This window comes from Pongo pygmaeus, chromosome 1, assembly GCF_028885625.2.
Source record: "Pongo pygmaeus isolate AG05252 chromosome 1, NHGRI_mPonPyg2-v2.0_pri, whole genome shotgun sequence".
NCBI lineage: Eukaryota > Metazoa > Chordata > Mammalia > Primates > Hominidae > Pongo > Pongo pygmaeus.
The window spans coordinates 24021834-24040082 of NC_072373.2; the positions used below are offsets into that span (position 1 = coordinate 24021834).

Below are 18249 nucleotides of genomic sequence, written 5' to 3' on the forward strand. Positions count from 1 at the left end.
CATACCCACCAGAATTGCTAAAATAAAGACTGACAGTACCAGTTGTAATGTTGCATAGTATGTGGAAGTAGCACAAGCTCTTGTATACTCTTGTGGAAGTGTAAATTACTAGAAGCAATTTGGAAAGCTACTTGGAATTTTCTACTAAAGCTGAACATATAACACATGTCCTGTGATATTTCCACTCCTGGGTACATGCCCAACAAAAATGAATGCTTGTTTGTACCAAAAGACATGCAGTAGAAAGTTCATAACATCGCAATTTTTAATAGCCCAAACTGCAAGTAATCCAATTGTTCATTAATGGGAGAATGGTTAAATAAATATGATTTATACAAAGGACTACCATAGAGCAATGAAAATGAATAAACCACAGCTGCATGCAACAAGTGGATGGCTCTTATAATTTTGAGGATAAGAGAGCAGATATATTATAATACATGTTGTATAACTCCATTTATATAAAATCCAAAAACCTACAAAACTCGATTAATAATAGGAAATAAATCTAATGAAAGATATGTAAGACCCCTATATAGATACTCAAGACCCTCCTCAGATTGATATGTTAGTTTTTGGATTTCATATAAATGTAGTAATTTATGATGTTAGAAGTGTGGCTAGTACCTTTTGGGAGGTGGAAGGAATTAAGAAGAGGGGCTTCTGGTGTTGCTGTTTGATTTCTTAATCAGGGTACTGACTTCATGTGAACATTCACGGAGATACACTCTTAGGTTGTGTATACTTTTTTGTATTTGTAAAACTTCAGCAAACAAGTTAAAATATATTTAATGAGGAAATTTTTTTTTTGTTTTGCTGATTTACTTTTTTTTTTTTTTTTTTGAGACGGAGTCTTGCTCTATCGCCCAGGCTGGAGTGCAATGGCACGATCTTGGCTCACTGCAAACTCCGCCTCCTCGGTTCACGCCATTTTCCTTCCTCAGCCTCCTGAGTAGCTGGGACTACAGGCACCCGCCACCGCGCCTGGCTAATTTTTTGTATTTTTAGTAGAGATGGGGTTTTACCATGTTAGCCAGGATGGTCTCGATCTCCCGACCTCGTGATCCCCCTGCCTTGGCCTCCCAAAGTGCTGGGATTACAGGCGTGAGCCACCGTGCCTGGCTGATCTACTGTTTTATGGCAGACCTTTGTAATCAGCAAAAAGCTTAACTTCTATCAGACTGATATTTCTGTAGATTTTACCCAGATAATTGTTTAAGCGATTTTTGCCAAGGGCTGTTAGGAACACATTTGAATGAATATATAGAATCAGCATTTGTTGACATCCTTGATTTTGCCAATTATTGGTTTGACTTTATAAAGAATTATTATTTTTTAGGTCGTGATAAATTGTGCCATTCCTAAAGGGTTGAAGTACAATCAAGCTACACAGACCTTCCACCAGTGGCGAGATGCTAGACAAGTGTATGGTCTCAACTTTGGCAGCAAAGAGGATGCCAATGTCTTCGCAAGTGCCATGATGCATGCCTTAGAAGTGTTAAATTCACAGGAAACAGGTAAGGTGCCCATGGTTTACTTGTATTTTCTTTCTTTTTCCAGAGACAAAGCAAAGCTGAAGGTTTACTTGTATTCTTGAACTGAAGTGCTATGTATATGTTAAAACAAACCTGTTTGTTAACTTTTAGATCTTGTATATATTTGAAGTAGTTCTTGAATTTTTATTTTCTATAGAAATGTGAACTTTTTATTGATGATAAATGTATAATCTAGAAAGATAATCCTGTGAGTTTAGTTCTCTTTAATTCTGTAACCCTTTTATTTGAAGTATTTAGATGTGTTTCATCCTGCTTTAGAAACACTTTTGTTGCAAGTACATGAAGCCCAGAGAATATGCAGTGGATAGGAATTATGCTTATTTATCATCTTTGTGTAAAGAAACACGTTTTCTGAAAGACATTTTTCAAACCATGAACTTGAAGTAGGACTGGGTCTCCTTCCCAGTAGGTAAAAATGTGATTCTCGGTTTTTTTTAAGATTTTAGGAGTGCCCTCAGGTGGTACCAGTCATGAATTGCATCTCCTCTGATAGTGCATATTGGTTAGAAATATATATAGAAATCACTTTTTAAAAAATCCCAATTTTTAAAAACTGTGTATATGTCAAGGATAAGCTCAGTTTTGTCTTGGTTTAAAAAACAAAAAAATGTACCAGTTTGTGGTTATTTCTTCGAAGAGATAGATTTTATAATCAGGAAATAATTGTTATACATAAAAACACAAATACGATTACTCTTGCCTATATTGTATATTTAGTAATGATTTTAATGATATAAATGTACTGTAAACAATATATATTTTAAGAGGAAAGAGTTGCAGTCAGATGAAAATTTGATACTTTGTTGAAAGTATAGAATATCAAAATCTGTTCAAAATGTGTTATAAATACATTAAAGATGTATATATTGCCTTATACTAAAAAGGATTGAAGCATATAGCTTGTGTGTTAGTCTGTCAAATACTAATTTCAGAGCAAGAAGACATTTTGGGATCTTGCAGAAACTTACAGTTGTTATGCCTTTAGATGTTTTGTATCAGATCTTCTTTTGAGGAAATTAATATCAATACATAACTTATACATAGGTTGCATATTTTGTCTAGTTTGAGAAAATAAACCACTAGAACTTGGCCTGGTGTGTCTCTTAAGTCCAGAAAATAGCATAGGAAAGTCTGTATAGTCTTGTATGTAGGTCATTTCTCTAAGTCTCTGTACTTCTCTTGTAGGTGTCAGTATTTTATTGGCATGCTATCATAGATAGAGAATTGCTTTTCATTTACTGTAGTTTTACCATAGGGAAGAAGCTAGAATTGTGATTCTTTTTTTTTTTTTCTTAATATCTGGTTGGATAGGTCAGTTATGTGATAAATAATTAAGGTACCAAAGTTTGGAGAGTAGACATTTGACTATCCCGTATTTTAGAACAAACTAGCATTACTTTTATTTCTAAACTTTCAAAAGTGTATCCGTTGATATTAGAAACTAAATGTTACTGATATTAAGAACTTATATTGGGAACTAAATGTTCCTTTTTTAAAAGTAGTTAAAATTATTATTCCTCATCATTGACTTTTGATTTTTAGTTTTTAGCCAAATGGAAAAGATTGTTTCTCTCAATGAGTAGTCGTATGGTTTGATTTCAAAGTGAAAATGCTAATTAATGGGTTTTTTTTTTTCTGATTTATTTATTTATTTATTTTTTGAGACGGAGCCTAGCTCTGTTGCCCAGGCTGGAGTACAGTGACGTGATCTTGGCTCACTGCAACCTCTGCCTCCCGGGTTCAAGTGATTCTCCCTCCTTAGCCTCCCAAGTAGCTGGGATTGCCGGTGCGCACCACCATGCCCAGCTAATTTTTGTATTTTTAATAGAAATGGCGTTTCACCATATTGGCCAGGCTGGTCGCAAACTTCTGACCTCAAGTGATCTGCCCACCTCGGCCTCCCAAAGTGCTGGGATTACAGGCATGAGCCACCGTGCACAGCCTTTTTTTTATCTTGATCTTTTCAAATTAATGAATCTTAATGTGGAGAGACTCAATTACATTCTCTATTGTAAAGTAATAAGCATTAAGAAACAATGTTCCACATTATAGAAAGTTTGGCAAATAGGAAAATCGGCCATCATTTTACAAAGTACACAAGCATTTTAGCGTGGGAAAAAGGCTTCTTGTTAGATGATTTTGATACTTTATTCTCTTCTCAGTCACAATCTCAACCACTCATACTAGGGGCTGAGGAAAGAGAGATAATGGTGGAAGAAATGAGTCCATCACAGCTGCCTCCTGGCATTGTGGATCAGGTCACTGGCAAGGAAGCTTTTAGTTCTGTAGTTTTTCATCATGGAAAAAAAACCATATAGAATGGCTAAGTTCTAAATAGTGTGATTTACTTAGAAAATGTCTGTTTTCATAAATTACTGTAGTTAAGTACTATTTCTTATTTTTGATGGCCTTAATTAGTGTGGAAGTAGAAGCATGGGAGAGAGTATGATGTTAAGAATCAGGGCCGGGCACGGTGGCTCACGCCTGTAATCCCAGCACTTTGGGAGGCCGAGGTGGGTGGATCACGAGGTCAGGAGATTGAGACCATCCTGGCTAACATGGTGAAACCCTGTCTCTACTAAAAAATACAAAAAAATTAGCCGGGCGTGGTGGTGGGCACCTGTAGTCCCAGCTACTCGGGAGGCTGAGGCAGGAGAATGGCGTGAACCTGGGAGGCGGAGCTTGCAGTGAGCTGAGATCGTGTCACTGCACTCCAGCCTGGGCAACTGAGCAAGACTCTGTCTCAAAAAAAAAAAAAAAAGAATCAGGAGTGTTCTTGGGAATAGATATAATTTCTTACGTAGATTCTCCAGTGTAGAAAAGGTATGTACCCTACCCCAACATTATATGGGCCACCTCCTCTTTGTCTAAACAAACATACCCAATAATGTCACCTCTCAGCTTGATCACACCCTGCCAAAAATCTTTGCTTTGGGTTCACAGCCAATTCGCTGCTGAAATCATCTACTGTCTTTCTTCCAAAACCAAATTGAAAAAGCTTAACTTACATTTCCCTTCCCTTTACAAACTGTAGCCTGATAAAACTGATGAGAAGCAGAACAAACTTATTGATAAAGCAACTACAAATATTAGTCTTGCCTGTTTCTTAATGTTTTACCACTTTTTAAAACATTTTTCCATATTAAACATTTCTGTTTGTATTTTTATTTATTAGGTGCTAATATCAATATTATCCACTGTTGTCATTGGCTAATCCTTCTCAGTGATTTTCAGACTTTTAAAAGTTATGGACATTTTTGTGCCATAACTTTGGTAGTTCTTTGTAGTTCAGTGTATAAATGGACAAAAAATATGGAGCTTCTCTGATTGATGTAGGGTTCCGGATCCGCAACCACTGAGATGCCTCCGTGGTTCTCTAGAACTGAATTTGAAAATTACTAGCTCACGTTTTGTGCTAAAACCAATAATCACATAATTTTCCTTTCCTCTTCTCCCATGTCCCCTAAGTCCTCAAATTTTTTAAATTTATAAAAAACAGCTTTCTGGGGGGCTAGTCATACCAACCTTTACAAGGTGCTCTGTGTGTTTGTGTAATATTTCCTTTTTTTAATGAAAATGGTGGGTGGCAGAAATGTTTTCCTTTATTTTGTTTTTAACTTGGTATGCAATTATCTAATATACTGGAAAGTACAGAAGGTGCTAAATACAGTGAGTTATATTTGGAAGTTAAAAAAACACAAATCACATGTTCCAACATTTTTGAAGAAGAGCTGAATTAGTGCTCTTCCTTTTATACCAAATGCTACAGTGTATTTTTTCCTTTCTCCATGGAAATGGATTCAATTTTAAATGGGTGTATTACCTAAAGTTATATTTTTGATTTCTCTATTATTTATCCAGTACATTTATAGATTTTTATAGGTAATAGTTATGGATTATATAAACTACAAAGTTAATTTTTGTGATAATTGGTGGAGGCAAATTTGCCCAACTGTTTTATTTTTTTAAAAGGTTTAAATCATTTGAAAATAGGAAATAATTTTTAAATCCAAAAAAAAGAAAATTATATGCATAACCAGTAAGATTATCCCACTGCTTTTGTTCTCAGCTAAGATGAAGCATGCCTTTTCAAAAAGAACACCCCAAAATAAGTATTTTACCATTATCTAAAAGACTACTTTTGCTGGGTTTTATTTTTTAATCTATTGAACATGAGAACATGATCAAAAGTCATACCTTTATTATGGTTGAAATTTTCTAGGGGTTTTATAATATTGAGATTTCACTTTTTTAATGATAATTTGGCCTGACATACCTTCCAGTATGTGCATTTGTATGAGTTTTATCACAGCATTTAAAAATCTCTTTATGTTTGGAATTAATAGGATTAAAAAAATCTCAATAGTTTCTAGAAATACTTTATAGTGACAGTTTTGTTTTTTAGTCTTCCAGATTGTTGATATTAATGCAAACAATATTAAGCTTATATCACAAAAATATTTTCAGTAAAGCGTATTTTTTACAAACTGTGTTAGGCACTGGGAATAATACAAAAATGATAAATAAAGCCTGTCCCTTGCCTGATGTCACAGTCGGGCTACAGCTGCCAGAAACAAGGCCAGCAAAATGAGGATACAGCTTGCGAATGTAGTGTGAAGAAAGGCCTTCGGAATACCAAAGAAAATTCTAGGGTCAGGGAAAGCTTTGAAGAGAAGGTGATATTTCAGCTATGTTTTGAAGAATGGGGAGGGTTCATCAGTGATAGAACATTCTAGATAGGTTTGGAAGCATGAGAGCATGGAGCAATTGGGAAATAACAAATATGCCATGATGTGGCTTGGACATGAGAATTTATGTGGTGGGGGTCAGGAGCAGGGCATCCCAAGAGATAAGGTTGGGAAGGGCCTGGTGCTGATGAGTGTGCATTTTATCATGGAGGTGGTGAAGAGTCATTGAAGGATGCTAAATAAAGGATTGATGTGATCGAGTTTGTGCTTTAGGACAAGTGTGGTGAGCATGCAAGTTTACAAGCATGAAGATCAATTCAGGACACTGTTGTAATAATACCAGTGAGAAAGATGAGGCCTGAACTGACAAAGAGAGAGGAGAGGAGCAGAATGAAGAGGTGACGACCAGCTTTCATTTAGTGCTGGCTGTACCTGCCACGGCAGTGTTCTAGCTTTCTACCTTTGTCCTCACATAGAAATTAAAGCCATTCTGAGGCAGAAATAATGATCTATTTATTGGTCACCTTCTGTGTGCCTGGTCTTAATCTGGCATATACATAACCAGTCATCTTTATAACAACCCTACAAGGTTGGTGGTATTATCCTTGTTTTAGAAATGAGATTGGCACTTACAGAAGGTCACTGTAGTGACGCGAGGACCCACAGCTAGACAGTGGCATTAGTGGCTTTTGTACCGAGATCTTAGAACTCAGCCTGTTTTCTCTTTGTCAGTAAGATGTAACGGGTAGGCTGGGAAGGAGAGAACAGTGTTTTAAAATGATGACCAGGTGTGTCAGTTTGGGCCCCCAGTAAAGATGGTACTGTTAACCAGAGACAGAGTGGAAGAGGATGGAAGAGGAAATACTGTGCTGTAGATAACATATTTGGTTCTGGATATACTGCATTTGGGGTTCTTTATTAATGCTTTCCTGAAATCTTAAAAATTTGGACCTGAGCAGAATCCCAAAGATAAACCTGGACAAAGTTTTTAGTTTAGCTTTCCGAAACAACAAATCTTATTGGAGAATTAACATTTTGAACCCTATAAAACCTATCTGTTCGGTCGGGTGCGGTGGCGCACACCTGTAATCCCAGCACTTTGGGAGGCCAAGGTGGGTGCATCACTTGAGACCAGGAGTTTGAGACCAGCCTGGCCAATATGGTGAAACCCCATCTCTACTAAAAACACAAAAATTAGCTGGGCGTGGTGGTGAGCACCTGTAGTCCCAGTTACTCGGAAGGCTGAGGCAGGAGAATTGCTTGAACCCGGGAGGCAGAGGTTGCAGTGAGCTGAGATCGTGCCACTGCACTCCAGCCTGGGTGACAAGAGCAAAAACTCTGCCTCAAAAAAAAAAAAAAAAAATCTGTTCACTAAGTATTCAGTGAGTAACAGGTTTGGGGATTGGGTAGGTGGGGACAGTCTTTTCGTAGGTCTGCCTGCTCTACTTTCTTCTCATACTTACCTATCACAGTCCTCGCTTTTGTGAATCACAGTAATGTGAGGTTAATATGTCTGTTGTCACTCCCAGTTTCCAATTAGAAAGATTGACATGGAAAGCTGGGATTTCCCCAGGCTGTCCATACCTAGAAAGGGAGGCACAAAGGGGATTGGGTTTTCGAGCCTTCAGGCCATTTCTTTTTACTGCGTTTGTCTGGCCTTCAATTCAGGATCTTCAAAGCATTTTTTAAAGTGCCTTTGAGGGAAGTCAGTTTAGAGTGAGAAATTAGGAAAGAGAAAATTTGAATTTACTTTTAGTTTTGTATTTTTAAGTAAAATGTTAAGGTCTTTATTGTGATTTAGTAGAAAGAACTTGAGTTTAGAGTCAAAAGAGTCTTGTTCTGTCTCTCTCTGGTGGCAGGTTGCCTTCTCTAAAGCTATTTCCTAATTTATAAAATGTGAGTCATGAGAATATTTATGTCAGGATATCGTGGGAATTAAACAAGGCAAAGGCATAGTATTAAACTAGAAAATGTTATTTTGAATGCTAATGTCCAAAAAAAAAAAAAGAAAGAAAATTCTATGTAGATTAACTTAGAGGTAAAAAAAAAGGTAGACTTTCAAATTTTCTCCAACATCTGCTTTGTCTTAACTGCCCAGTAAAGACATATCTTTTGGGTGGTTGTTTTTTTTTTCCTATAGAAAAATTAATTCATCCATCATTTGAGTGCATCTATATGCCAGGGCAAATTAGACACAAGTCTTGTCCTCACAGATCTTTCTCCTCTTACAGGGGAGATAAGGCACAACCATAACACACAAGAGAAACCCTGTCTGAGGACAGATAACATACTGTATTGGGTGTGTGAAGGGGATGAGGCTTCTTCTCACTGGAGCAGCCGGGAACATATTAGTGACAAGCTGACTTTCAGGTCTGGATTTTGAAAGTTGGACATACTGTAGGCATGGGAAGATGAGGGGGAAAGACATATCAGGCCTGAGGAATAGCATACATGTACAAAAAGCGGGAAGAATGAGCTGTGTTTGTAGAGCAGGGAATTGTTTGGCCTGGTGAGAATAAATTCAGAAAGGTAGGTGATCAAGAAGGGAGTTTGAGACCTTTGGGTGATAGAGATTCAGTGTAAGTTTTCAAGCAAGAGTGATAATGTGAGTAAAGCTGTACTCCAGAAAGCTAGCTGTGGTTTGAAAAGGGAGCTACTGGAGGCTGTAAGTCAAGCATTCAGTTCCTGAGTGGAGGCAGAAATAGAGAAGAAAATTCAAACAGTGGTAGAATGAGGTGAATTTAAACAGGAAACCAATATGATTCTGATTGTACTTCACTTAGGTAACTTCTTCATTAAAAAAGAATTCTGGCTACCCATTCTCACATGTTAATAGTAGAGGTCTTGGCCGGGTGCAGTGGCTCACGTCTGTAATCCCAGCACTTCGGGAGGCCGAGGCAGGTGGATCACGAGGTCAGGAGTTCGAGACCAGCCTGACCAACATGGTGAAGCCCCATCTCTACTAAAAATACGAAAATAAGCTGGGCATGGTGGTGTGCACTTGTAATCCCGGCTACTCAGGAGGCTGAGGCAGGAGAATCACTTGAACCCAGGAGGCAGAGGTTGCAGTGAGCCGAGATCGCGTCACTGCACTCCAGCCTGGGCAACAGAGTGAGACTCAGTCTCAAAAAAAAAAAAAAAAAAAGCAACAACAAATAATAGATGTCTCCGGGAAAGTATCATATATGTTTGAATATAATGTGTGTGACACCTAAAATTATTTCTACTATATGAAGAAAATCAGTACTTTGGGAGAAACAGGTAAAAATGAAAATGTAATTCAGCATCAGTTTGAGTTTCACTGTGAGCCCCAGTCCAGGTTTTAGAAAGAAAGGTACGTAGACACAATTCTGGCTTTAAATAGTTCACAATGTGGCAAAAGAAACTTCATTAATTTCTTAAGATTAATGATAAATACAGTTTCTTTGGGCAGATTCACTCTAAATATTGAGTTCAAGGGGGTTAATTACAGTATAAAAGGATTTCTAGCTGTTGAAAAGATTGGGAGCTACTGAATTAGGCCTCCAGATCATGTGGCCTACCTGTTATACCTCAAAGCCTCAATTTTCAGCCCCTTCCTTAGCCTTTCTCAACCAGGGTTGTGAGACAGTTAAGCTGTAAGGAAAATTGTTTGAGTAACTAAATCATTTCTCCCGAGGACTGTATTTAGGTATTCTTTACCTACCATGGATGTGTTAGGGCCAGGCTCTCTTGGAAAGATGCCTCTCTTCTGTTCTCTTTCCTTGCCCTCCCTTTGTGCTTCTGTTTTATGATCCTCCATTTACACACAAGAACAACCTTGAAGTTCTGGGTTGGAATTGGGACCAGAAAATGACTATAGCTTTATCTTCTAATATTTGTGTTGATTAATGCTTGAAATTATATCTAATAATTCATAGTCACTAAAAGGAAAGTTTGAATGAATATTTGATAGTAGCTTATCCTCTTAAAGTTTACAGACCTCAGGCCAGGCTGATTCTCTTCTCATTAGGGCCAGGCATGGTGGCTCAGGCCTGTAATCTCAGTGCTTTGGGAAGATCTCTTGAGGCCAGGAGTTTCAGACCACCCTGGGCAACATAGTGAGATCCTGTCTTTAAAAATACATATATTAAAAATTAGGTGGGCATGATGGCGTAAATCTATAGCCCTAGCTTCTTAGAGGCTGAGGCAGGAGGATCACTTGAGCCTGGGAGTTTGAGGTTACAGTGAGCTATGATCATGCCACTGTACCACTCCAGCTTGGGCTACAGTGAGGCCCTGTGTCTTTAAAAAAAAAAAAAGGTTTACAGATGTCCTAATCATTAGAGCTAATAAGGCCTAAATTACTATGTACTTGGTGCTTCTCCGTGTTTTAATTTTCCTTTGGGCTAAATCAGGTGTAAAATTGGGAATCTTGAATTTAAACCTCTAACTCAGGGATTCAAAAAGTGTGGTCCATGGCAACTCTTGAGAGTCCTCCTCTGGACCGTTTCAAGGGATCTTCTTCATTATACTTCAGCCAGAACAGCATGCCACAGCACACTGAATACAAAAGCAAATGAAATAATCTGTCTGGATTATTATTTAATATTTAGTGTTAAATGCTTAAAGAGATTCGTAAAACCATGGCATTCTAATCACTTAATATTTTTTGTTCTGAGAAATATTTTTCATTAAAATGTTATTTATTTTAAATATAACTGCTTTTTAGTTATTTTAAAAGTGACTTCCTAAAAGTTAAAACATGTAATTTAGTTATTTAGTACAGTAAATAATGATAGATGTAACCCACATAAGCAAAAGCTCTTTAAGGTCTTTAATAATTGTTAGGAGTATAAGTGGATCCTAGGAACAAGACCTTTGAAAACTACTGTCATAACTTAGCAGGGACAGCATTGACTAAGAATGGAATTTCTATAGTCTTTTTATCTTTTCCAAACAGACTAGCAAAGCAAAAAAATCTTAAAGGCTGTCTGTCAGATGGGCTTGATTATTCCGTATTTTCTGTCCCTTCAATGTAGGTGGACATGCCTAGCTTTGCCTGTAACACAGAACTCTTTCTTCCTGTCTTTTTCCTTTCTGTATTTCATCTTCTCTCCTCCCCCATGAAGACATCATGGAGGGCTGGCCAGAAGTGGGACTTTGCAAGTCACAGAAGTGGCAAAAATTATTCCTAATTGCTGTCATCATCTGTCAACGAAAGGGAAAATATAGGTCTGATGGCCTTTTTGATGCTTAATATATAAAAATTGCCCAGCAATTAGCTTTGTAACCACCATCTATTTAATAGCAGTAACTGTTGTTACTAGCTGTTTCTAGCTCTCAGTCAGTACATTTGTGATTTTTCTTTTTGTGATTTTTTTGTGATTTTTCATAATTATATCTGAATTACATATTCATATATGTGGATTTATAAATTGTTTATACTAAATTACAATAAATACATTTTAATATATTAACTTCTATGACTTTTAAGTTCTTGTTCACTAACTGTCTGGGAAAGCTGCTTTAGCTTATGAAGCCTCATTTTTCATGAGCACAGCTTTTAGTCTTACGTTGTGGGACTTAAGACATCTTGTCCTGCTCCAAGGTGGGAATGATTAAATGGCTAAAAAGAGGCAGTTACTATTTTTGTGATAAATATGGGTTTCATGTCTTATAGCAAGTTATTTTAGCCTGGAGTTTGTTGTCATACAGACACTGTATTCTGTCTGCCTTTCATTCCCTTTTCTCTGCTTCCTTGTTTCTCTGCCAGTTAGGCACCTTATAATCTATTGTCTGATGCATGTCCAGCTAGTGACTTCAGTTCTTCCAGGCTTATTTTACAATAGGCTTGATCTTTATTCAGTGGTGCTACAATGACCTGAGGATGTCATCTGTGATTATTTGCATGCTTTCCTACATGAGGATAGTAATTTGCATGTAATTACTTTATCTTTATTCATGAATTTTTATCCTTTATTGCTCATAAATTGAAGAAGTATTTTGCTGGATGTTAAATAGTCAAAAATTTTGATACCTCTGTATGGAACGTTTTCCTCTTAAAACAAGAATAAAGAGAGGCTTTAATAGTCTGTCTTGTTTTCCATTGATGATAAGAGATGAATTGCAGGAACCATTTCCACTCTGATGAGACCATTCACAACACACAGCAGCAGCCAAATCTGTTCCACGATTTTTACAGCTTAATCTTGGCTGTGCTTTCGTGCATTTGGAAGCGTGATGGTGCCCTGTCAGGTTGCCCATGTGCATATTTTGGGGCATTGCCTCTGAGTTAACATTGGGCATTCCTGTTTTCATAATCTAGGCAAGGTAGAAAAATTCTAAGGAGTCTTTCGAAGATGGTGTTGAATAGCAGTATCTTTGAAGTTAGTTGGTATTTCATATATGAAAAATATTGTGACATTATTTCATTAATACATAAAAAATTCCTAAGAGGTAGATGCTGTTCTAATCTAAGAGAAGAAATGCTGTAGTTAACTGGAATTATTTGTACTCCTGTTAAGGTACTATGTTACATGAGATGAGAGAAACAAATAATTTAAAATTTTTGATCTTAAGGGGGCTGTTAATTGTGTAGAGAGGATAAGTCATGGTCAAAAATATCCATAAGGCAGTGTAAGTAACATGAATGGTGCAGAATGGTAGTTAGGAAACAAATATAGAATGCTACTCATGTAAAGGTACCAAAAATAATTCTTACAAGGTAGACCTGCTATTTCTGTGAGCTTTTGTAATTTCTGAAATGATTCACATGAGAAAACAAATGACTTCTGTTTTCTGGAAAATTTCAAGAGTATTTGGCTATTACATTGTCATTCATGTAGGAAGAAATACATTTTTTATGAAGGAGTTTATTTTGCAAATATTATCCTGCTCTTTGCTGTGGTAATATTGTAACAAAGAGAATTACTTTTTCTTATTCAGAAATACTCACTGGTTTCCCATTGATTTAAAGTTTTCCTCAAGCCTTGAAATCAGTCTCACTTTGAAGACTGGATGAATGATATGGGTGCCTAGGAAATGTGTCTCCAGTCTCTTCTGCAGATAACTAATGGAATTAGCCTTATATTGCTAGGAAGATGGTAGAGTGGGTTTTTGCATAACTATTGTAGTATGCAGCGATAACCCTGCAATGGCTTCCTATCAATCTTAGAATAACGGACAGAACTTTTTTATTTTTTAAGAGAGAGTCTTGCTCTCTTGCCCAATCTGGAGTGCAGTGGTGCGATCATAACTCACTGTAACCTCGAATTCCTGCACTCAAAGGATCCTCCTGCCTCAGCCTCCTGAGTAGCTGGGACTACAGGTGCATGCCACCACACCCAGCTCATTTTTAATTTTTTTGTAGAGATGAGACCTTGCTACTACGTTACTCAGGCTGCTCTTGAACTCCTGGCCTCAATGTCCTGCCTCAGTCTCCCAAAGTGTTGGGATTACAGGCATGAGCCACCGCTCCTGGCCATCTTTAATTCTATTTAGTAAATCCCATGTGAGACAAACCCAGTTTATTTAATTTTTATGTATTCAACCAAACTATTTTAATAGAATTTTACATATTTTTGAATTTCAAAAAGTAAATGTGGACAATTTTGTCATTTAAATATTAGCTGTCCTGTGTTGTTTTAGATAGAGGTTGCTTCTTGGTAAGCAGCTTCTTGAAATACCAGGAATTATCGTGCAGAGAGATGGAGAAGGGCAAGGGCAGTAGGATTCTCATGGAAAAGGAGACAGCTGTCTTTATTTAACTAGGACAGTCCTGGTTTTTGATGAACCATCCTGAATGGATATGTACTGAGAGAGTCATGACCTAAAAAATGCCTTTGGGTTTGATTCCTCCTGGAAAGTAGTGTGATGGCAGAACAGCCACTGTATGCCTTCTCTCAGCCAGCTCTGGTGTTTGGAAAGGGTATTCAGGTCCTGGCTTTGCAGTCTTTCCAAACATTTGGGGTCATGTTGGTGTTATTCATAGAGTCACTTCATTCTTTATGTCCAGTTCTCCTGTTAGAAACTAGAGCTAGGCAGGCGCAGTGGCTCATGCCCGTAATCCCAGCAGTTCGGGAGGCCAAGGTGAAAGGATCACTTGAGGCCAAGATTTTAAGACCAGCTTGGGCAACATAGTGAGGCCTTGTCTCTTCCAAAAAATTAAAAAGTTACCTGGTTGTGGTGGCATGCACCTGTAGTCCCAGCTACTCAAGAGACTGAGGTGGGAAGGTCACTTGAGCCTGGGAGTTTGAGGTTCCACTGCACTGGAACTCACCATTGCACTTCAGTCTGGGCAATCAAAGTAAGACCTTGCCTCAAAACAAAACAAAAAACAACTAGAGCCAGTTAGAGCTCTGTCCATCTAGAACCACTCTTGTTAACAGAACTGTAATTTCCATAGCATTTTGTTTTTCAAGTGAAAATTTCTTTTCTTCTGATGATAAAGTCATGTGCTATTTATAAAAATTTAAGCAGTACAGGAAAGCATGAAGAAGAAAATAAAAATGCCGAAAATTCCACCAATCACCTCTAATACTTTTCAAAATGGAAAAAGCAGTAGGCATTGGGATATTTTTAAACTTTGTGTTATAAACAATTGTGAGATGAAGAACAGATGCACAGCATGGCACTTGTTATTTTCCGTAACAGCTTTATTGAGCTTTACTTCACATACCATACGGTTTACCCATTTAAAGGGTACAATTCATTGGTTTTAGTATATTCACAGGGTTGTGCAACCTTTGCCACAATTTTAGAACATTTTTTTTGTTTGTTTGTTTTTGAGACTGAGTCTCACTCTGTCACCCGGGCTGGAGTACAGTGGCGCGATCTTGGCTCACTGCAACCTCCGCCTCCCAGGTTCAAGCAATTCTCCTGCCTCAGCCTCCTGAGTAGCTGGGATTACAGGCGCATTGCCACCACGCCTGGCTAATGTTTTGTATTTTTAGTAGAGACAGAGTTTCACCGTGTTAGCCAGGGTGGTCTCGATCTCCTGACAGCGTGATCCGCACGCCTTGGCCTCCCAAAGTGCTGGCATTACAGGCGTGAGCCACCATGCACAGCCAGTTTTAGAACATTTTTAATCACACCAGAAAGAAATCCTCTACCCTTAAGTCATTGTCCCTTTACCCCAATTCCTCCATACCTCCCAGCATCTGGCAACTACTAACATAATTTCTATCACTGAAGATTTGCCAGTTCTGGACGTTTTATATAAATGGAATCATAAAATATGTGGGTTTTTTTTTGTGACTGGCTTTCAATTAGTGTACTGTTTTCAGGGCTCATACATCTTGTAGCATTTATCATGCATGGCATTTTGAAAAGCAAATCTTAGTTAAAAAGCATGTATTTATGTATCTAGGCATGCTTTCTTAGTTTTAGTTATTGGCTCTTATTTTAATTATGTGAGTGTGGTGTATAGTGAAAAGTAATGGCTAAATCTTAAGAATTTTTTAAAGCAAAGATTAAAATCAAAGCAAGAAGCCTTCCTCAGATTCTTTAGTTGTTGTTTTTTTTTTTAATAAATGTTTTAAAGCTTGGTAAATTGTGTAAAGGAGAACTATGTAGCATTTTCAATGCCAGATTGAATGTAAACAGGGATGAATTCTTGAAGTCTTTTAAAATTACTTATAAAGAATAAAAACACCTATCTTGGTTAAAGGAGATTCAGTTTTTTACATGTGGATAAGAGAGTGAAATTGTGTTTCCTTAAAATGATGTGAGATATCCTCTTATCTTGAACGCTATGGAATTGGGTGCTTTTATCATTTTCCCCTGAAACTTTAAGCTTTTAGGCTATTTCAGGTTTATTTTCTCTCTGTTGCCCACTCGCATCCAGAGTGAAAGAAACCAAAACAAACCCTCTTTCTTTTGTACCCAAATATAAGTTTGAACCTTTTTGCTTAATTTTAATATCATTCTAAAACTTTTCTCCTGAGAGTCTTTAGACAGATTTCTCATATTTCCTAGGAAATTTGATATTATCTAATTTTATGTTTATACTTCTCTCCTTTCGAATCTCTTGAAGTGGCTAATCAGAAAAAAGCGTATACAATAAAACCTGAAGTAGGAAGTGAGATTCCAAGTGAAAGAAGAACTAATTATTTTAGTTTTATGAGGGCTAATAGTAACTCTGAGTGTTGACTGCCAGAAAGTTCTAGTCGGTAAAAAAAAGAGGCATGCCAGTTGAGCAAGAGAATAATATTAGAAGTAGAAGGCACATGCACGTGTCAGAAAGGCTCTGCGGAGGAAAGCCAATACAGCATATTTGAGAAATTGAGAGACGAGTGTACCTGGAGCCTAGAGAACAATAGAGTAGGAATTGGATGAGATATGTGGCAATCACATCATGGGGGGGCGAGCACTGGATTTTGGTATTTATCTTAAGAGCAGTGGGCAGCAATTGAAGAGCTTTTACTAAGAGCAGTGATTTGATCTGGTTAATTATTAAAGTATCACTGGCTACTGTGGGGAGGGGGACAGATACCAAGATTGGAATGGGCAACTTAATTAGATGATGCTAATGTAATTGTCTAGGTTGGTGGTCCCTCAGTTTTTGAGCTTATCCCCTGATACATGTGTGTTTATCATTTATATATATGTACTTTGTTGTTGACATGTTGAGTACATTATAAGACATTAAAAAACAGTAAAATGGATGAGAAAAATTAATGAATGGAAGTGCTACTATTTTCTACCCTGTGCCAACTGATGTATGTTAAGCTTCTGGGATACATGTTGCCCCACCCTGAACATGACTAAGCAAGAGATCATGGAACAGGAACAGTGGCAATGGAGATAGTTTGGAGAGAGAAATTAGGAGATTGTATTAACAGGACTTGAAAACTGGTTAAATAGGAGTAAAAGAAAAGGTAGTAGATTTCTGGTTTGTGTAACTGAATAGATAAGAGCACTGATTAAAGAGTCAGCAAACACTCTGATAGACGCTAATTGTGTTAAAGTAGCGTTCTACCAGAATGTGGTGGTTTCTCTGAGCATATACTCAATAATGCCCTTAGTAACAAATGGTAGGAGGGCATTTGATGGGCAAGTCTTGATCTGTGTTCAGGAAGAGGAAGCAGAGCAATGAACCTGAGGACACAGGTTACTCTTGCCTTTGGAGGCATTAGGGTATGACAGGATTGGTAAATGATAGGCCCCTCAATTTCCAGTTGCCTCTTCAAGTGTCTTTAGCTAGAGGCAGGGCCATTCATTTCACAATTAAAAATAAACGGCTTACAAAACACGGTGGACTGAGGAACATATTAAGACTATTGCCAGTGCAGACGAATAATTTTTCAGCAAGTTATCAACTGTTAGCAGTGATTTTCATATTGGCTTAGAAGAGAATAAAATGCATTCGGGTCATAAGTTGGGAGAGGATTACAAGAAATAAAGGATGGGAAAAAACCCAATCATATATACAGTTTTGCCTTAAGGTTGAGTAAAAAAAAAAAAAAAAAAAGATGTTTATGATGGTACATTTTCATGTATACCTATATATGGATGACACTCCATTTCCTGAGATACAGAAAAGTTTATCCCATTTTAAAACAAAATTCAAAATAATATTTTTGAAAATGTTTCAAAATGCCACTTTAAAAATGCATTGCTTTGAATAAAATTTACTGTTTGTAATCCTTATGCCTCCTAGCACAGTGTCCTGCAATGTGGTAACTTTTTTTTTTTAATGCAGCAACTGTACCACTGCAGTATCTGCCTCCCTTCTATTCTAGATACCTTTGAGCAAACGTAAACACATTTGCTTTCATTCTGTCTCAAAAATGTAGTTCGTAGAACATTGCAACATGAGAGAAATACCTGGGGGCATTACTGATGGTCCGAAGTGTGAACACCACTAATTTAGATGCTGATGTTGTGCTCACTCACCCACTCAACTGACCAGCCTTCCAGAGAATGCAAATCAGATTCAAGCCAGTCTTTAAGCAAACATTATCTCATTTAATCGTAAGAAACAATGCTGAGATGGGTCATATCCGTATTACCAATTGCCTTGGAACTAATTGTTAATAGGAGAA

General features: G+C 37.4%; 1 protein-coding gene across 25 annotated transcripts in view; it reads left to right on the forward strand.

The window, feature by feature from the left end:
* The window catches only part of ENAH (ENAH actin regulator), a 155691-nt gene that overhangs the window by 94429 nt on the left and 43013 nt on the right, over positions 1–18249 (forward strand). For all 25 annotated transcript variants that reach the window (XM_063671689.1, XM_063672237.1, XM_054502169.2 and 22 more), the window contains one exon: positions 1340–1517. In XM_063671689.1, the coding sequence (XP_063527759.1) occupies positions 1340–1517 (178 nt within the window). The remainder of the gene's footprint in view (positions 1–1339; positions 1518–18249) is intronic.